Source organism: Drosophila navojoa, chromosome 2, assembly GCF_054131105.1.
Source record: "Drosophila navojoa isolate 15081-1374.11 chromosome 2, UAZ_NAV_1.0, whole genome shotgun sequence".
In the NCBI taxonomy this organism is placed as follows: domain Eukaryota; kingdom Metazoa; phylum Arthropoda; class Insecta; order Diptera; family Drosophilidae; genus Drosophila; species Drosophila navojoa.
Window position 1 is genome coordinate 10276441 of NC_142890.1, and position 20230 is coordinate 10296670.

Consider the following 20230-nt stretch of genomic DNA (forward strand, 5'->3'; position numbering starts at 1 on the left):
GAGAGAGAGAGAGAGAGAGAGATAGAGAGAGAGAGAGAGAGTGTGAGAGTAAGATGCAGAAAACACTGAGAGCAATAGCCGGCAGTGTGGGCCAACAACCACCATAGACCACCCTCCGCAATAAACATCATCTGCTAAGCAGCATATCAACAATAATTTTGTTTTGTTCCGGCCGGGCTCTAGGTAGGTGTGTGTGTGTGTTGGTGTTTAGATATAACGCTCTATGCTAGATAAACAAAATATTAAGGGTGTGCAAAGAAATCATAGGGTGTTGTACACTGCTTTAAGAGCTCTTATCCTAACAGCAGCAGCTTGACTTACTTTCAAATCTAACCAAAAGTTAGAGTTGAGCATTTGCAAGTTGCCAAATGAGAAGTCTTCCGGGGTTTTAACACTAGTCTTAAAACATTACACAAAGACTTGCATTTATTTTAACATATTGTAAAGAACATAATTAAATCTTACTTTATAGGTAATTTAACTGCAACAATACTAAATTCTAATATACCAAACGGAGATTCCATCACTTTGAACGATAATCAATTATTTCATTGCCTTCCATGTCTTGATCCTTGGGCGTATCATCAAATTCCAGTAACTCGCCATCAAAACTAAAAAGCAAAGAACATAAAATATAAAAGGCAAATATTAAGAAAGTTATTAAGTCGTACAACAACTTGAAGTCCTGAACATCACATTCTAAATGTTCGGCACATTTGATGTACAGTATCTTAAATGTTTCTGTTTTTTTCATAGGAATTATCAATGGCTGCTTCCATTTATCACTTTGTATTTTCAATTGGAATTTCTTTGGCTTTGGATTAACTTCTTCCCTTATTTGACTTTTATGCGACTTCATTGCGCGGCCACCTAGGAAAAATAAAGATATATTATAGAAAAAGTATATTTATATTACTTCACTTACTTAATATGTGGAAGCCTCTTAGACCGACGCTGTGTGGCGAGTCCATTTCGTTTAAAAAAACATCATCCATGTTTATAACAACTTCGTCCAGGGGTACCTCATTGCGTTTCGAAACTTCCTTGAACATGTGCGCAAACTTTTGGTATTGCCTTAGCTTATATACTTGCATATCACCGAGCCTAAAAGGAAAATAATGATGAATATTTGATGAGGTAAAATTCCCAATGACTGCATACCAATTTAAATTGATATCAATAACGGGATTATCATCATCGAAGCTTGGTGCTGCTTTGGCGTGCTCTGCGGGCTCATCATGCTCAGTGGGCTCATCATGCTCTGCGGGACTCATTGCCTTCTCCTCATCTGAGTCTAAATTTATCTATTTTTTAAAAGATATATATCTATAGAAACACATTCAATGTAGATCATTGCTTACTTACAAATCCTTCCACGCGTGGAGCAACTGCTGAAACCAGATCAATGGAGTCCACGACTCGGGAATAAGCCGCAGCTTCAGCTGCCTGCCTCCGATTCCTTCTAGGTGGCTCAAATATGCTACTCGGAGCCGTTGAGCTACTCGTGTCTACATTCTGCGATGGGGCTTTTTTTCCACGGCCACGGCCGCTTTCACGCCCACGTCCACGTCCCCGACGTTTGTTGGGTGGATCCACCGCCTCGACAGCTGGAAGTACTGAAGTTTCCAATTCATCTTTGTTCTTTTCTGGCGTGGGCTGTCGTTTGCCCAGGGACGAACGCGTGCGCCTGGCCACGGGCAAAGATCCCATTTCTTGGTTTTTCTCCCTCTCCTTTCTTTGCTCCATTTCATGAATTAACTGGGAAACAGGTGAGAGATCACCGCGTGCAATGGGCGCCTGCGCCTCTTCCACAGTTATGCCGTTTATCTCATCCGTTTTATTCTTAGATATCTCCTCATCTTTTGCTTGTTTTTTTCGTTTCCCCGATTTCGGTTTGGGGTTTGGTTTTATTTGATCCGCTTGCTTGGCAGGTTTGGTAGCTGGCTTCTTTATAAAATCATAATCAGTTTGTTTGATTGTTTCGCAGTCCTCCGCGAACTGCTTTTGTGGCACTGCTGTGAATTCCAATGGTTTATAAATTATACTTATATTATTTAGACAAATATTTGCACTTACCGTTTAGCCGTTTAACTGGCATATTGAATATATCACAGTCATCGTCCGACATTGTGGATTTTTCTTTTTTTTACCAAACTCTTTAAATTAGGTTTGTTTTAGTTCAAAGGAAATTATTTTACATTAGTTAATGCCGCCAAAAGGGAATACATGGACGCCACATTAAACAAAAAACTACGATTTAATAAATATCGGCTATCGATATTTTTACAGCTGGTGACTTATCAGAGCAGCAGAGCGAGAATGAGAATGTTTACTAAGCTCAAAAATGTAATGCCGCCAAACAGAAAAGTATAGGATTTCCATTCAACGACTATCGATAACTTTCCAGCTGACTGCAATTCAGTGTGTACACATCATTTAAGTAGAAAACAATGCTAAAGTTCGGTATTTATTAAATTTGAATATACATTTGTATATAAAAATTGCTCAATGAGATTTGAAATTTTTATTTTAGTTCTTATAAAATGCTTAAAAATATATAAGTCAGTTTTTCAAAAGTTCAACTTGATCATCTTTATATGGTATTGCTGGATCCAAACCAAAATTCATTTTCATAATATCACAGAACACAGATAGAAATATGAACGCATCCACAAAGTGATTGACTGTATTAAGTATTGAGCGATTCTTAGATTTGGCAATGCTCACAAGAGATTGAATAACTAGTAAAACGCCCGCTGTCACCTACATATAGAGAAAGAAGAGTATGATATTTATATCGTTTATTATTTATTAGAAACCTTATAAAATATCGTTGATGTTTTACAATTTGCATTAAATTCTATAATCTCATTTCTATATCTATGGTACTTTAGCATGCTGATCGATGAGTCTTAGTGGCTGGGAGGAGTACTCGATACCGAACCCAGATATTATGACATTTACCACTGATATTACGAAGACGATCACCAATATGATATCGTTCAATATAATTGCTGCCGTCTGGTCTTGCTGCTTGTTTATATTCAGACTGCCGATAGCCACAAACAAAATTCCAACCAATAGCTGTTAAAATTAAAATTGAAATTGGTTTCTTTTTAGAGAGTGACGAATTTTGTCCAGGGTATTTCGCTCAAAAAAGTCAGATGAGATGGGTTCATTTTATATTAATATTAATTTTAATTGACATCATTCAAAATATCGCCCTGTATCGGGGGCAGTCGAGAATCAAAAGCCGATATGAAAAGATTGACCATTGTGGTAAAAAACGCAAACCCAGTGCGCACATGATTGATCACATTGGCCGATTGATGGAACTCTGGCTGATGCATTCGGCAGTCCCGCAATAAACTGAGGGACAGGCTTAGTATGCCAGACAGTATCTACGACATTGGAGAACGAGCCGTTACAACCCCAAAGCCAAGGCAAAGGCAGACAGTGCAAATAATATTTACCTGCATAACTATGGACAAGCTAATCAGTATTAGCATTAGCTTATAGAACTGATGCTGCTCCCCGACCTGGAGTATGTATTTAAGCTGAGATGCATTGGCTGTCAGCAGCGCTATATCCAGCATGCCCTGGGCGATAGTTTTCTTCGTCGCATAGCGATTGGCGTCCATTGCCTTCATCTGAAAAGAGTTCAATTGGAATAGATTCTAATTGGATTGTTGCGAAATTCTCTGTACACACTGCTGACGCCATTTTAAAAATTGTGTATGATTCAGTGGAGAGTTGAACTAAGTCTGATATGATTCTGGTCTATTTAGAGCATTTCAATGATTCTTATCTCTTTCTAATTGATCTGCTACAAGTTGTACCTTGCTGATAAAGTAAAATTATCAAGTGACATCAATTAGTTAGAGTGCAAATATAGAACTGAAGTAACAGCATCTAAACAAGAATTGCATCCATATTGAATGCCTGACAAATATCGTACCTGCCAAGCATTTTTTACAGTACTCTGCAAGAGATAAGTGAAATATCAAATAAACTACTTTATTCTCGTTAGCGCACAAATAAGAAAAGATTAAACAATATAATTAAACTGTTGTTGAGTACATATATTTAAATATTTTCCAGTTAACAAAATCTATCTTATTTAAACCATTATAATTAAGTCGCGGAAGTAAGCGGGGTCTTTTTCAAGCAATTAAACATACATATTTATATACATATACAGAGAGCAAAGACAATGAAAATCAGAATAAAGTTTTGAGTAGTGATAGTTCATATAGAAGAATTGTAATCGAGGTGAGTAGGCCGTAATATACAAATTTTATGTGTTGAATCAATAAAAATATAATTGGGATCGTTTAATTAGAAACAAAGAAACAGCTCTGCCTTAACTGCAGCGTATCTACTAGTCGACTACTCCCAATCCCACTGGATTTGTTTATCTGTTTTACATCTCTTGCCTCCACAATTAGGTCAGAAATAATTCTGAATACATATATACAGTTTTATAAACACATTCTATTTTATAAACAAAGAGTCTTAATCAAATCCAATCAATATAAACGTGCATACCTTGTTGAACAGTTCGAAACGTTTCTTACATATGTATGTACATATATGTATATTGCCAGAGAGTCTACATACCAGGATATACAATCTTATATAGACATCTGTATATGTACATATGCATATGCAAACAGTCATACATACATATATAGAGTGAGAACGATATATACGCTTCCATAAAGCTCTTCATATTGTGAATTTGTAATTGTTTTATTTTTGTTTTTTAAATTATAAAATCAATAAAGAGACACGACAACAGGAATGAATAAATATTTCAGTGGCATAGCACATCTGAATTGTAGATACAGACATATGTAGTATACCTACAAATATGTACAGTAATGTACACACACCTATGCATGTGCAAGGCTAACCAGGTATCATTAAGGTGCACTAGCGGTAATTACAGTAGAAATGATAATAGAGGGAAGTGCACTGCGTGAATTCACAGGATTTTTAGTAATTTGTTTTCTATCAATCTAATCTGGCTAACTGATTTGTTTTTGTAGATATTTTTTGTTAGACTTACTTCCGTCTCGGCTCGTCCCTCCACCTGAGCCATTGCAAAGTTTCCAATGCGGTTCCACGTGGTTGCGTTTGCGAACTTAACAAATGACACAAAGCGAAGAGCTTCAAATCCGATTGAAGCTTTGTTTATTTTATTTTTATTCTTGCCCAATCCGCGACAATAAATTTAACAAAAAGTTGCAGCAGAAACAACTTTTATGACCGTTGCCATAGAGATGGTTGCCTGGAACACAACCAAACGAATAAACAACTGAAAGCCAACTGAATTCATTTTGGCCAAACAGCGTCATCCAAGCGCGCAGCTGGCTCGAGAGCGCAGGAGAGAGAGAGAGATTGATACAAAGACTGAGAGAGCGGCTCAGACCTGGCTAAGCGTATGACTAATGAGTAAACGTAACTATATACCTTAATATACATTAGCACAACATTTGTCTTGGAATGTATTAATTGAAAATTTAAAAAAATATTGATATATACTTTTTAGTTTTTATTTGTTTTTCTTTTTTCTTATATGCTGCGTAAGCAAATTTCAATAAATAGCATATTTAAATACTTTGCGCCTATTTATGCATAACATACACATGCAAAATTAAATCAAATTTTCTTTTTTAAGGGATAGTTGATGTTAGCTGACACATGATTTTTGATACAGAGTTTAATAAGCCTTTTACACATAGCGTTTAAATGGTTTTAAACAAACTAGAAAGTCTTTCTGTGCACGGCACGTTGGCCCTCCTCCTCGAACTCTCGCTTCGATACCCACATCTTTTTAAAGGTATCTAGCGATGCCAGAATTGAGCCGCCCATCCACGTCGAGTATAAACGTTCCTGGGGTGCAGCAATCTAGAGCGAAGCAAATACAGATATAATATTATATAAAACATTATTCAGATATATATTTACTCTGATTTTCAGATCCTTTGCTGAGTGCTTTCTCAGCTCGGACAGCAGACGATCGCCGAAACCTTTGAAAAGCGTTGAACCACCCGACAGCACGATGTTCTGATAGAGCATTTTTCTGAGATCCATATCCGACTTTTCAATGGAATACATTAGCACATCGTGTATGCCCTCGCACTCCTCGCCAAGCAGATCGGGCCGGAAGAGCACCTCGGGCGCACGGAAACGAGCCTGTCCAATTTCGAATGTCTTGCCATCTGGCAATTTATAAGCGAACTTTTCAGTCTCCACAGCCTCCTCCTTTTGTGGATTGGTCGCCAAGTAGCAGACCTTCTCCTTGATCGACCGCACGATCTCAAACTCGGCTGTCGAACGGAAATTGAAGCCCTCTCGGCGTATGAGTGTTTTCAGGTAGCGTGTCACATCCCGGCCAGCGATATCCACACGCATAATACTGTGAGGCATGGCGAATCCTTCGTAAATGGGAACTGCATGCGTCACACCGTCACCAGAGTCCAACACCACGCCCGTTACACGGCCCGTGGCATAGCTAATAACATTGAAATTGTATAAATACAACTTTTAAGTTTAGTTTAACTATGATCTTACAGACTGAGAACTGCCTGCATGGAGACAAAGAGCGCTGGCGCATTGATGCCTTCGAAAAAGAACTCAGCGGCCTTTTCCCGATTGCGACGCGGATTCAATGGTGCTTCAGTGAGTAGAACTGGATGGTCTTCCGTAAACGTTGCCAATTGTTCCTGAAGTAAATATATGTTACTGCAACATCTGCTGGTCATTAGACATTTACTTTACTCACTTTACTATATATATAGCTCCATATGCGCTCCATATCGTTCCAATCCGTCACGATGCCATGCTCCATCGGATATCGTATGCTAAGCAATCCGCGATGCTCCTCCGCCTTGGGGCCAACAAAAATGTCGCCCTCCAAGGCGCCGGCCATTACCCGAACATGCTTTGGTCTGCCAATGCTAAAATGAAAGCAATTAACTACATTCGGCCCTGCACTGAATTGCACCAAATACTCACTAGTTGGGAAACCTGCACTTTGGAATGTGCTCGCCAGCAAAGCCGGCTTTGATCACACCGGAGCCCTGTAAAGGAAATCATTTAGGGTTTTATAGAGACTGGCATTCATTCAAATTTAGCTTCACACGCGTCAAGTTTGTTCGTTATTGAATTGTTTTGTTAAGCATTTTCATAAAAAGGGCAAATCATGGATACCCGAACCATTCCCTTCGTGGATATGCTAGCCGTGTCGAAGAGTTTGCGTGTTCAGCGGAAGCCAATCTTGAAATTTGTACCACCGACGGGGGTGTCGTTTGTCAACTATAGAAGTCTGGGCGAGGTTGATTACTTCTACTTGGATTGCCAGAACTACAGGGATTATTATCGTGATCCTTTTGAGAAGATGCGTCGTCCTGCGAAGTTTTGCCAATACCAGGGCAGGTGTGGCGCTCGGCCGGATCGCACTGTTGAGGCACTCAGTGTGCCCGGATCTTGGGTGAAGGAACGCCCTCCGGTTGTGTATTCGGAGAAATATAATCAACGTATGAACCTGAGTGGCAAGATTAACATCGATGCCCACTTCTCACCCAACTCGGTTACAGTGTTCAAGCGCTGAATGCGACATTATTATTTTCTTGTACACTCCTTTTGGTAACTTTCAGTAAATTGGGCATAAAAGTCTAGGTTTGGCAATTAGTCATTGCCACACATAAACAGTTGCGACTACTGCTGAAAAAGTCGATGGACAAAGGGACGGGCAGTGGCAGCTTGGCTTATTCGTTCGTGTTAGTTGGTGATGTCACTTGTCAGTGGCAAAGAGCCTAATTGTAGCTTATGTGGCGATTGATTCCAGTTGGGCTCTGATTGATATTTTATTGCATATTTGACTTACGTTATCTATGACCACAGGCTGATTGACTACGACATCATAGGGCTCCATTTTGTGCGTTTATAAAACAAAGTATTGCAAATTTTTCCTATAAAATCGCGGTGTCGTGTGCGGTGTGACCGCGTTTCCAATGCGTTTTAATACCAAATAGAAAACTGGTTAATTTGAAAAATACCAGAGTGTTGGGTGTGCCTGTGCAAAAATGAAATCGTTTCTTGTTGCGCAAATGCTTAAATATTTTAATTTTCGAATTCGTTATATATTATCATTTATATACATATATAAATGATAATATATATTACAATATCACATACAATAATCTTGCCTGCTTGCATTAAGCTCGTTCAATATCATTGAGCTGCGTACTAAGCATGACTATCGATACAGTTGATCGTACAATCGATTATTTTTAGTTTGTTTTTGTGTTTTCTTCCAAGACAAGAGTTTACTATTATGGCTGCCTCAACAAATCCTGAAAAGAATTCAGAGCTTAAGCCGCCTCCTGGGCTAAAGTCCTTGATTGACCACTTGAAATCAGTTTATCCAGATCAACCAAATCCTCTGCAAGTGACGACACTGCTTAAGTACTGGCTAGGTGGCTCCGATCCCCTGGACTACATAAGCATGTACAGCAACAAAGGGCAAGGCGAAGGCGATACAGAGCGAATTCCACCGCATTGGCATTATGTTAGCTTCGGACTCAGCGATCTGCATGGCGATCAGCGCGTTCATCTGAAAGAAGAGCACAGCAGTCGCTCAGGCATGGGGTTCGAGTTAACCTTTCGGCTGGCTAAGACAGAGGCTGAGCTCAACAAGGAACGGGAATGTCCGGATAAACCACTCAGACCGCCCACCTGGCCTGCAAATCTGCTTCAATCGATTGCGCGTTATTGCTTTCAAACTGGCAATGGTCTTTGCTTTGGCGACAATATTCCGTGGCGCAAGGGATTGGACGGCAGCGCCGATTCACTAATGCAAAGCTTACTGGTAGCACAAGATCCGCAATTGGGTTCGATTGACACGCCGTTTGGCACAGTTGACTTTTGCCAAATAGTTGGCGTTACCGAGGAGGAACTGGAGCAGGCTTCACGCTGGAACGGTCGTGGCGTCTTGAATTTCTTGGCTAAGGATGTGCAGACAGGCGGCGAATGGCTAGTTACCAACATGCAGCGCACTATGAGCGTGTTCGAATTGTTTCCCGAGACCTTGCTAAACCTCCAAGACGACCTGGAGAAACAAGGCTCTGATTTGGCTGGCGTTAATGCTGAGTTTACATTCCGTGAACTGAAGCCAACGAAAACAATTAAGGAGGAAGTAGACTTTCAATCTCTGAACGACAAATGCGCCAGCGAAGAGAACAATCGGCCGTTGACAGAGTCACAGTTGAAGCGCGAGGAACCGAGCTTCCCCCAGTCCATGTCGATGAGCAGCAATTCGTTGCACAAATCATGTCCACTAGACAATCAGCCCCAGGCGCCCGACTGCATATCGTTGGATGGCATTGAAATAACGCTCGCGCCCTATGCGGCCAAGTACTTGCTGCTGGCCATAAAGGTAAATACGAAATGGAGTTAGATTCGATGTCTCAAATGATCAAGTGCATATTATTCTTTTCAGGATCGCATACGACACGGTCGACATTTCACGTTCAAGGCGCAACATCTGGCCTTGACTCTGGTCGCCGAAACAGTTACGGGCGCTGCTGTTAGCGTGAGCGAACCCTATGGCGTACTAGGCTATTGGATACAGGTGCTGATACCAAATGATCTAGTGCCGCGCATGATGGAGGCATTTCGGAATGCACAGCTCGATGGCAAGACGGAGCCAACACAGCGTCTGGAATTCGATTGGCCCGATAAACACTTTAAGCTAATTGTAGATCAGCCGCCCTGCTCTCTGGTCCCCACGGCCATGTCCATTGAGGCGGCGCCTGTGAATTGAAGAGCGACGATCAAGCCTTATTCTAAGTATTATACATATAACTAAACTGAATCTTCCACTAACACGTAAGTCTTAAAATTTACTATTATATCAAATATATTATAATATATGTACATATATGAAGTACACACATGTATGCGAAATAAAACTCAAAAAGCATTTCATCAAAGAAAGGCGCCACAATCAAACTCATCTTGATGAGTAGCCATGTCTGGCAAAGAATCTGCTTCTGCTGCTGCTTTGATGTGTGGCTATCATAACGGACATGACCAATTTGTGGTGCAAAATGAAACTGTCTCGGGGCTGTGCTGGGACAATGGACTTCAGTTTTCAATTCTGAGAATTGAAATCAATTTAAAATATGTATTTCGGAATAAAAAACAGTCGCGATAAAAATTCATTGATACGTTGGCTGGCACAACAATTGATCAAATGATTTAGGCTAATTCAAACGGATGCACCTCAGTGTCTATGTATACCCATACTCTATATGTGCATATCATTTGATGGCTTCTGTTTTCTCTCTTTTGATTATTTATTTACTTTTTTTTTTTTGTGACCATCTTCTTAGCGTGGCGGTTGCCAACGCAACCGCAAAGGCAGCCGCAGCCCTCTTCAGCGCCTCGTTTTGTTTACTACTGAGAACGCTCACAATCACACGTTGTACGTCTCCGATTAGGCGCCTCGCGAGTAAGTGACAAATTTTTGCAACACAAAAAAAAAAAATACACAGAAGAAAAAAGCTGCTCGTGGAAAATAATTGAATTATTTTTCATTCCGTTGCCGGCAACGCAAGCGCTCGGTCGTGTTCCTCTGCTCTACTCTCGGCTATCAAATCGACGGCGTCTAGCAAAAGCCACAGCCAGTGACGGCGATACGCGCCATCCACTCTCCCAGGGGGATCTACGAGACTTCGTGCAACTCGGCCATCGGCTGCATTTAAATCCATTGTAAGACCAATTGCACTAAGAACACGTTTATTTGTTACCATTATATTAGGCTGATTCATTGCGTAATCGTGAGCACACTTCGATTTTTTATTCAAATTGAGACCGTCCCCCGCTGGGCGACGCCTGCGTGCAACACGTGAACATTGATAATGCAAACAGAAAAACAGAAACATCAAATAGATTTACTACTTTACAGTCTGGAATGTACTCTATATCGCATTATAGTCGACTTTGACTTTGTTTTCGGCAAAACTTCTCTTTTGTTTTGCTCTCTTTTGTTTTCTTCTGCGTTGTTTTTGTTTTGCCTACATTTGCATGTAATTTGTCAGCGTACAAATTCTTGCTGACATGAGTGAAATTTAATTTATATATTTATTTTATATATGTACATATATATATATATTTATATATCATATTAATATATAAAGTGTGTAAATTTCCATTAGTTCCATCCGTGGCCAGAAGGCATTCTATATAGAAATTTATATCAATAGCTAATTGATATTGAGTGAGAAGGTTCGCAGCCTTTGTTGGTTTAAATCAATGTAGAAAGTTTACATGCACGTGCATATGATTCATATTTTCTATAGCATATTTTGTTGTAAACTAATGCCTACACTGTTTAACAAATTACATTTTGAAAGGGAGTAAAAAACAAATTAGTGCTCGTGTGATGTCAAAAGTGAAAGTTTATAGTAATATTCTTAGACTTAGTAAAACAGAAGAACACGATTCGAATCTGAAAGTAGAAGTAGTTATAGTACATATGTTTTATCTTGAACATGCTGTGAGGTGAAATGTAAGCATTTTAGATTCTGTAAGGTGAACATAATTAAGATTTTTCAAAAATAATGTTGCTCCTAAAGTGTTTGCTTTTACTTATTTGTATGTATATATGTACATATATAAAAGATTCAAAAGTAAGATTTAAATTTATATATACATTAACCACTTTTGGACATTGAAAGCTTCAACAACCCTATTCTCCAGTTCTATGACACAAGACATTGACTCAAAGGCAAATCCAAAGCAATAAGAAAACTCTTTGAAGGCTTAGCTTATTTATAAACCTTTGTAGTTCCATGCGCAAAGTGAAGAATTAAGTTCAGATTTTTGCTGGTTAAGCTAGTTCTATTGTTCCTTTCTTTGGTTGCTTTAATGGTTGCTTTAAATTGTGTTCCGCAATAGGAAATAGGGAAATAGAAAACTAATGCGACGATAGAGTAGAACAAAGAGTTCGTAGATAAAATATAAAAATATATATTTTTACTAGACTGATTATTAAATAAAAATTAATATTTTCCGCCAACTCACATGCCTATACTATAATTTCGAAATATATATATGAAAATGAGATTAAATAAATTGTAGAACGCAGTTAACATAAACAAAGCTGTCGAAAATTATTGCTTAGCCACGCTTTCAATTTAAAGCCAAGAATGTGCCAACCACGCAGTCTGCTCAATGACTGAAATACATGAAGTTCAAGTGCATTTGAGTCCATTGCATCCACGTAGTGGCAGTGTCTCAATTGTAGTTGAAAGCGCGTCGTGCAAATAATGATAATTACAATTAAATCTTAAATCGTGTTGGTTTATGGTTCAGCAGCTGTTTGAGAATCCGTAGAACTTGCACTGCTTGGCCATAAACCGCATAGCCGGATCATATCAGATAGAGCCGGAGACGACAGCGAAAACGACAACGACGAGCGACAACGCGACGCGATCTGTAATCAGTTGAAATTTCAGAAACCACACGTTTTTTACATCTATGGCGGCAATGGCAGAGAACGAGCCGCTAGACGGGTCCGTTAGCCAGCCAAATGGGCGCATTATCAGTGCCGAGGAGCGTGCCAATGGGCACGCATTGAAGACCAGCAACGGTCAAGTTCATCGAGCCGCATCCAATGGCAAGATCCAGGCGAATGGCAACCAACAGCATATCGAGGCGCCCTGCTGTCGAGATATACACGGCAAGGAGCCGCCGGATGGCGGCGCACGTGCCTGGCTGGTAATGGTTAGCGCATTCCTATGCAACGGCGTCATCTTTGGGCTAATCAACACATATGGCGTACTTCACAAGCTGCTAACGGAGCGGCTGACCGCCCAGGGCGATGCGGAGGCCAACAGCAAAGCGGGTAAGTCCACGTGTCAAACAGCACAAACAACTAAGAGCGCTGCAGTCGGCAGTGCTCGACTAGAAGATACCCCGGCAGTCGGTCAGCTAATAGTCGACCAAAAAACATTTATATAGAGAACCACTTTGGTTAAATGTTATATATGTATGTATTAGATATTCTTCTGTTTGCTACACATATTTGGCAGGAAACGACATACCCCGTTTACCCATTACCAATGTGTTTGGGGCATTAACACAAAAGGGTTGACTGCAATCAATTTGCGCATGGGCCTAATCCCTACAGAGCTGTGCCAAAGGCAAATTGATTCGGAAATCGTGACAATCCACGATTGAAAGCAATTATGCAGAAAGTCCAGCACTGATTAGATGAGAAATTAACACTTGTCATGGGCGTACGCCAAACTAAACTGGGGTATACCAAAGGCTTGACATAGGCTTACATAGATACAAAGAGTTGTGTAAGCCAACAACATTGTCTTTCTAGTAAATTGACAATATTTAAATAGGCAAAGAGATAAATATCTTTATACTAATTTAATAGTTAAAGAATCTCGGTTTAAAAAATATCGAGGCCATCTTTTAGTCGAGTTTAATATTTCTATTTAATTATCTAATGACACCGAATTGACGGCATTCCGCATTGTCGACTAATTACTTGCGCTACATTTATACGAAAATGTTTACAGATTTATGACCCTGAATATTTACTGATGTATCTGATAACGAATCTCTGTGCATGGGCAGATTTCGTTATATGCTTTAATTTATGCCTAGCAAGATAGGCAGGCTACAATATTTAAATATATATATACATTGATGTATGTGTGTATTTATAGAAATGGATTGCGCTCTCCAAATAAATATTTGTGTTTATATTTGCACATTACTCATATATATATTTATTATAACGTTATCAGGCAAAAAACGAACATCAAGTTGTTTCCTATAAATAATATTCAAAGATCTCTTTTATTTTTATCAGAATTTCAAATGATAAGGAACAAGTTTTTAAATAATATAGGGGAATAAAACTTGAACTAAAACCAAGTCTATAATCTAAACGCTTTCATCAAAAGGCCTAAAACATAATGTTAAAAGATAAGAATATCCATCCATATATGATAAGGGTCATAAGCAGACATCTCCAACGCATGATCATGATTTAGATATACTTGAATGCTCAACCGTGATTATGTTATGTATTTGACTTAAAAAAAAAAAAAAAATTATAAAAAATATGCTAGTTGCGTTTCGACTTCTAAGCTCAATTTTCTGCTTACAAAATCTATATAATGATGCCTATGGGGCGGAAATTCGATCGATGTTCGCTCCACAGCGACTATTGAATATTCTCTTTAGAATGTGAACATGCTTGACATGTATCCGATTGTATCGTATGTAGGTGCCAACATATTAATTACCAATTGATTACAAATTTATTTTTGCCGTGCTATTGACCAAATGTTTGATGGAGGAATGTGTGAATCAAGTGTTGTCAGAGCTGCGGTCATACGAGCCAAAGAAGTATTTCTATCCAAGCTTGAGTTCAACAAAACTTAGCGCATGTTAGTGCCGACAATGTACGAGTGTATGTGTGTATGTATGTACGTGTAGCTGTACGACGTCAAGTGAATTAAATTGCTGAAAGTTTATTGGATCACAAAACGTTATTCAACACCGCGACGGCAATGACGATGTCAAGTCGCTGGAGTCGATGAGAGTTCAAAATTGAGCAGAAGAGAGCAAAAGGTCGTTTGCTGCGAATAATTTTGCGTGCTACACACGCACACACACATAGATATAGTGAGAGTCAATAACTAGTGCAAATTTCTATTGGTGACGTCTCTCATAGAGTTCAATTGGTTTAAGATTTGTTTGTCAAGGTTCGACGTTGCGTATACGCCGCGTTTGGCGCCTGTGTGGAGCAAATGCTTGGAAAGAAGACCAGTTGCATTGGCCAAAGACAAAAGCCGACACCAAAGACGGCCCGGCTGAGCATAATGGGCACAATTGCGTATGCCGTATGTCGCATGCCGCATACCTCTTGCCACATGCCACTGACCCAGTTACTTGCTAGACTGGCGCTGGGAAGCCCCACAACTGGCGGCGCTTGACAGCGATCCTCTAACGGGCGAGAGCTGGGCTAGCCGTTGACTTGGTTGAGTGGCATTAGTTCCGCCATATGATTAAAGCTTCACGTAATCCGAGTCCAAGCCGTCACATTAGGAACCTGTCCGAGCAGCCAAATAAGCCGACCTCTTCCATGTATGACATATGTATATAGCACATATATAATCTAAGCTAATCGGAGGTTGAGTACGCTTTAGAGAAGAGTTGATAACCCTTTAAACCTATTGAAATTAAACGCAATTTCATTTAATTCAGGTCGATCACCTTATGATTGCGACGCTTCGAATTGATGTTGACGTCATTGTTTTTAATTTTCATGAATGAAATAATAATATTTATATTTTAAATATTTGCATAATTGTGTAGAAAGAGACAGAGTACAAATTATTTGTCTTCAACTAAATCAAAGATGATAATAATCATTGATGTTTCATTATGTTAAACAGATAGGCAAGCTGCATATATTTGATAAGGATTATAATGCATAAGAGTATATATATTATATTATATATATAGTATGTAGTATAATTTTTTTTTTTTTAAGTTAAAACTGTTTGTCATGTTCGCCAAAAAAGAAAACTTGATGCAATGCTGCCTTTACTGTCGTCAGCTTTGTTTAGTTTTATTTTTATAGACCTTTGGCAATGTTTCAGAATGCGAACAGTTGTGCGGCTATTATCTAATATGTTGCATATGAGAACTGTTCTCTCTCGCTCTCTCTCTTTCTTTGTTTCTCTCTAGCGCGCTCTCAGCTCTCTCTGTAACCACATCTGGCCGGCTCCGGCTGTGCCATTGACATTGAATGTTTTGCCGTATTCTTTGCCCTGTTGCTATAGCACCCCGAATTGCATGTGTATTCGGCTAAATGCAGCCGCAGGTGTGCTTGTATGTGTATGTGTGTGTGTTTGTGTCTGTCCGTGAGTGTTTGTTGGCGTATTGATTTCATAGCTTGCTTGGCGGAATCCCATTTTCTCGCCAAATGTAGGTCAAGTCTAATTTTAGTGTAATGAGCCCAAGCAAGAAATCTAATAAAAGAAATGTCAATTTATATTTGCCTATACGCATCTATATTGAGATTATTAAGTAAATTAATATATCTTGAAAGTCTTTTCCATTTCCTTGTCTAATGAAATAGTATACTTTAAACATAATTATATTGTACATTATATATATCGTTATATATTATATATCAAACCATAATTTCGATGCTAATATTCACTTCTGTCCCGGGCTCGACCAATATTGACATCTCATATACAATCTAGCTTATAAGCATGTATACGTAATATAATCTTAGGGAAGTCAGAGCAGAATTGCTGATTTGAGCTGAGCTAATTTGAGCTGTTGACAGCTGCATTATTTACATGTGGCCATGCTTAACGATTCAAAGTGTGCTTTAGCTTAATACACATTATCATGGCTTTGCGAATGGTTATTTGCGAACTCTTATCAAAACTGGGTCGCTCATTGAACAAAGAATTAACCCCAAACTGTCAGTTAGGTGTTGTTAGGTATTACGTTTAATCGCATCGCTTACCATCAACGAGATTAACGACCGGCTGCAACTGCAACTGGATTTATGAAATATTTGTGCCAATTACCCAATGCGGAACTTTGAGTTACATACATATGCATTGTACATACATACATACATCAGCTATTTGAACTATAGTTCGGTTCGACCCAATCTTATGGCTTGATCGCTGACTCAGGCAGCGCGGCAAGCGCTCTATCGAATTAGGCTTCGAGACAACTCTTTGACGATCGGCGATCGACTGGAAAAAACAGTTCATTTCACAATTAACCGCAATTGCGTGAGATTCGATTTAATAAATACTATTTGTCGGCATGTTAGGTTCATTCACAATTAAACAATTGGCAAAAAAAAAAAAAAAACACTAAAAATAATTTAAAGCAAACGAGGTGTCGAAGAGCAATTACCTCTTGCGGTCTCTAGTTGCATAATAAGTAATTCATAACTGCCGAGATATTAGATATCTTCAAATGCTTCTCTTTATACAGTCATTCGAATTTCATGGGGGCTTGTAAATTTATATACATGTTGTACGTATATACTAAAATTATAATATTATAAGCTTTCAAATATGATTTAAAATTTTAAATATGATTTAAAATATATGAGAGGACATTAAAAAGTTGATATAAAATGACTTGAAATTTTGTAAGTAATCAGGTAACTAGTTTTATATCATTAATCAGGTAACTAGTTTTATATTATTTCTTAGAGTTTTCAGTAGGAGAACGATAAATCAAACTAAATTAAAATTTGCTTAAGATGTATAAAGTTAAAATAGATTTCTATACATACATATGTACATACATTAAAATTGATATCTCTTCTGATAATTCTGCAAGTTTTCAATGACTACTAATAAATCCAAATTAAGGAAAAACTAGTTTAAGATGTAAAAAAAACATATTATTTTTATACACACAAACATACATACTGATATTCACCTCTTACTCTGCAGCTCTGGTTGGCTCGCTGGCTATTGGCACCACATTCTTTTTATCGCCTGTCGCTGGCTGTCTGACGGACAAGATTGGCCTGCGTCTGACCACCTTCATTGGTGGCATGCTTGCATCTGGCGGACTGTTGCTGTCATCTTTTAGTACGGATAATATTAATTCCCTGTACTTTACGTATGGCATCATGTTTGGGCTGGGCGGTGCCTTGGCCTACACGCCCACGCTGGCCATATTGGGGCACTATTTCAAGCGTTACCTGGGCAAGGTGAGCGGCTTTGTGACGGCGGGATCGAGTGTGTTTACTGTTATACTGCCACCGGGTCTGGACTGGCTGCTGGGCAGCTATGGACTGGAGGCAACGTTGAGGGTGAGTAGCTTCATTGAATCTGCAATTGATTCGCATATTATTCATGCTGATTTCGACTTTCAGATCATGAGTCTGATGGCTGCATTTATTATCGTCTGCTCCTTTGTGTATAAGCCGCTGCATCTGCCCCTGCACGTGCCCAAGAAGATCGGACGCTCTCGCTTGGCTGTGCTTATGCGTTCGGTTATCAATGTGGAGATCTGGAAACGCAAGCGCTATGTCATCTGGGCGCTGTGCGTGCCATTGGCTCTCTTTGGGTACTTTGTGCCCTATGTGCACATGATGAAGTTTGTGGAGGCATCGTTTCCCGGCCGCGATGTCAATTTGCCCGTCATGTGCATTGGCGTCACCTCTGGCATTGGCCGTCTCATCTTTGGCGTCATTGCCGATATGCCCGGCGTGAATCGAATGTACCTGCAGCAGCTGTCCCTGGTCTGCATTGGCTTGGTCACTCTGCTGCTGCCCCTGACCAGCTCCTATGTGCTGCTCGTCACCTTTGCATTGGTTATGGGCCTGTTCGATGGCTGCTTCATCTCCTTGCTGGGTCCGATTGCCTACGAGATCTGTGGACCCTCGGGCGCCACACAAGCCATTGGCTTTCTGCTCGGCCTCTGCTCGCTGCCCCTGACCATTGGGCCGCCCGTCGCCGGCATGATATTCGAGCGAACTGGTTCGTACACGCTGCCATTTATACTAGCCGGACTGCCGCCTCTGCTCGGCTCCTCGATGCTCTTCCTCATGCGCTGCGTTAAGGATGAGGGCGTGGCCAAAGCTACAAATGGAGTCGCAGGCCAAAAAAATGGTGACATCGAGAACTCTTCCAATGGCGACTATCGCCTGAGTGGTCTGTACTTCGTTATATATTCGTATACAGCTTTAATTGATTTCGGTTGTTTTTTCAGCTGTCAAGTCGAGTGCTCCGCTCATGGGCCCCAGCGAAAATGGTGCCTCCAATGGCTATGCTGTGACCAACGGCTCAGCAAGTGGTGCGTATAAAATCAACAAATTGCTATAGGAAACTTCTACAACTATATATATTTCATGCTCAGCTGCCAAATCCATAGGCTCGACTGAACATCCAAATGGTCTCAATGGACATGCCAATGGGCATGTGGATGTGACAGATTCCACAACTGGTTTGTACACTGAATCTCTAAGCCCACCCAGCAACGACTTCGGTCAACGCCTCTCTAGTATTACTGCCTGCTGCTCTGCAGATATATGCATTCATCCCAGTAGCTCGACTAACACCTATTATTCAAAACCCATCTCATCTCACACTGCTTTGCTTAATCGCAGCTCGAGATCTCAAAGCTCATTTGATGATTTCAGCAAGCGTCATTATAAATATTCAATTTATTGAGCTTGTATTTGATATCTTCGAACTGGTTTGGAGAAAATTATTCGCTGTTTACCATCTATAATTAATTAATAATAATTAGTTGGTTGGAAAGCTCTTAAACGTTCTTTGTAGTTGTGATAATGGTATTTTTGTTTCGCTTTTATATTTATAAGACTGGACTTTGTAATCACCGCTAAGCAGGGAAACATTAATATTTCAAGAATGATATCCTTATTGCCAAACTCACACACGCATTCGCATCCCTTCGCCTACTATTTTGTATTTCATTATAGAGATAAGCGCTTTCTAGATCGTAAGCTGCACCGAATTATCTTTTGTAAATAAATAAATGCAACTAAATTTATAAGATTTTAGCATGTATATGAAATGCAGTTGACTGCAGTGCATTTAAGTTTTTTTTGTATATTTGAATGGATAACATGTGCCATTGCATGGAGAAGTTGTAGTTGTTCAGCTATTCGATTTCATTAACTAACTAACCTTGATAATCATGTAAATCTTTCAGAGAAACTCACCGACACGCCGGGATCCTAGACAAAGTCGCTGTCGTCTACTCAAAACTCAAAATTCCACACAAAACTTTACCATTGAAAATTTTCTGCCATTTTAAATCTATGATCATATCGCTAACCAGCCAGCATAAACAGATAGAGAAAGAGGGAAGGAGAGAGAGGTGTTCATTACATTTTTTTGACTACTGTACATATTGGGATGATGTACAAATATTATGACGAGACCTTCTGTTGGAGAGACTCCTGTACTTTTAATACTTATTTTTGCATAAATGTATACTAATTTAGGCTAAGACAAATTCAAAAATTTGCAAAATAAACAAACGAAAAAAATTGTAGAAAACAAAATGAGTTTGTTTTTTACTCTTTAATAATCTATAAATATTTAACAATTTGATACGATTAGGAAGAATCAACGAACTATATTACGCGACATGCGGCCACAAC

At 39.5% G+C, this 20230-nt stretch overlaps 7 protein-coding genes across 15 annotated transcripts in view; 3 read left to right on the forward strand and 4 right to left on the reverse strand.

The window, feature by feature from the left end:
* Gnmt (Glycine N-methyltransferase) overlaps positions 1–20230 on the reverse strand; it is a 43766-nt gene that overhangs the window by 16636 nt on the left and 6900 nt on the right. The window lies entirely within an intron of this gene.
* On the reverse strand, positions 270–2321 carry Rad60 (DNA repair protein Rad60). 2 transcript variants are annotated; one of them, XM_030382605.2, is made up of 6 exons: positions 2077–2321; positions 1366–2012; positions 1162–1304; positions 926–1104; positions 672–870; positions 270–611 (listed from the first exon to the last, which is right to left on the reverse strand). In XM_030382605.2, exons 1-6 carry the CDS (start codon positions 2126–2128, stop codon positions 524–526), a joined length of 1308 nt encoding a protein of 435 aa, XP_030238465.1. In that variant the 5' UTR covers positions 2129–2321; the 3' UTR covers positions 270–523. The 2 variants fall into 2 exon arrangements, with proteins under 2 accessions (XP_030238465.1, XP_030238464.1); XM_030382604.2 differs by having other exon boundaries at positions 1366–2015; positions 2077–2317.
* Positions 2510–5352, reverse strand: NijC (Ninjurin C). Of its 4 annotated transcripts, none has more exons than XM_089265275.1 (3): positions 5072–5352; positions 3474–3650; positions 2510–2763 (listed from the first exon to the last, which is right to left on the reverse strand). In XM_089265275.1, the coding sequence occupies exons 1-3, from the start codon at positions 5102–5104 to the stop codon at positions 2563–2565; spliced, it is 411 nt and encodes a 136-aa protein (XP_089121401.1). In that variant the 5' UTR covers positions 5105–5352; the 3' UTR covers positions 2510–2562. The 4 variants fall into 4 exon arrangements, with proteins under 4 accessions (XP_089121401.1, XP_089121400.1, XP_030238441.1 ...); XM_089265274.1 differs by lacking the exon at positions 2510–2763 and adding an exon at positions 2785–3401 and having other exon boundaries at positions 5072–5349; XM_030382581.2 differs by lacking the exon at positions 2510–2763 and adding an exon at positions 2785–3084 and having other exon boundaries at positions 5072–5347.
* Arp1 (Actin-related protein 1) lies at positions 5548–8054 on the reverse strand. Its single transcript, XM_030382514.2, has 6 exons — positions 7895–8054; positions 7024–7088; positions 6791–6965; positions 6580–6731; positions 5974–6520; positions 5548–5913 (listed from the first exon to the last, which is right to left on the reverse strand). The coding sequence occupies exons 1-6, from the start codon at positions 7940–7942 to the stop codon at positions 5770–5772; spliced, it is 1131 nt and encodes a 376-aa protein (XP_030238374.1). The 5' UTR covers positions 7943–8054; the 3' UTR covers positions 5548–5769.
* On the forward strand, positions 7102–7685 carry LOC115561921 (uncharacterized). The gene has a single exon (XM_030382515.2). The coding sequence runs from the start codon at positions 7211–7213 to the stop codon at positions 7616–7618; it is 408 nt and encodes a 135-aa protein (XP_030238375.1). The 5' UTR covers positions 7102–7210; the 3' UTR covers positions 7619–7685.
* On the forward strand, positions 8276–9888 carry Su(fu) (suppressor of fused domain protein). Its single transcript, XM_030382626.2, has 2 exons — positions 8276–9445; positions 9509–9888. Exons 1-2 carry the CDS (start codon positions 8345–8347, stop codon positions 9830–9832), a joined length of 1425 nt encoding a protein of 474 aa, XP_030238486.1. The 5' UTR covers positions 8276–8344; the 3' UTR covers positions 9833–9888.
* On the forward strand, positions 10584–20131 carry kar (monocarboxylate transporter 10-like protein kar). 5 transcript variants are annotated; one of them, XM_089265269.1, is made up of 7 exons: positions 10584–10782; positions 12197–12919; positions 17544–17908; positions 17972–18752; positions 18811–18894; positions 18958–19044; positions 19777–20131. In XM_089265269.1, exons 2-7 carry the CDS (start codon positions 12553–12555, stop codon positions 19803–19805), a joined length of 1713 nt encoding a protein of 570 aa, XP_089121395.1. In that variant the 5' UTR covers positions 10584–10782; positions 12197–12552; the 3' UTR covers positions 19806–20131. The 5 variants fall into 5 exon arrangements, with proteins under 5 accessions (XP_089121395.1, XP_089121396.1, XP_030238483.1 ...); XM_089265270.1 differs by having other exon boundaries at positions 12388–12919; XM_030382623.2 differs by having other exon boundaries at positions 12391–12919.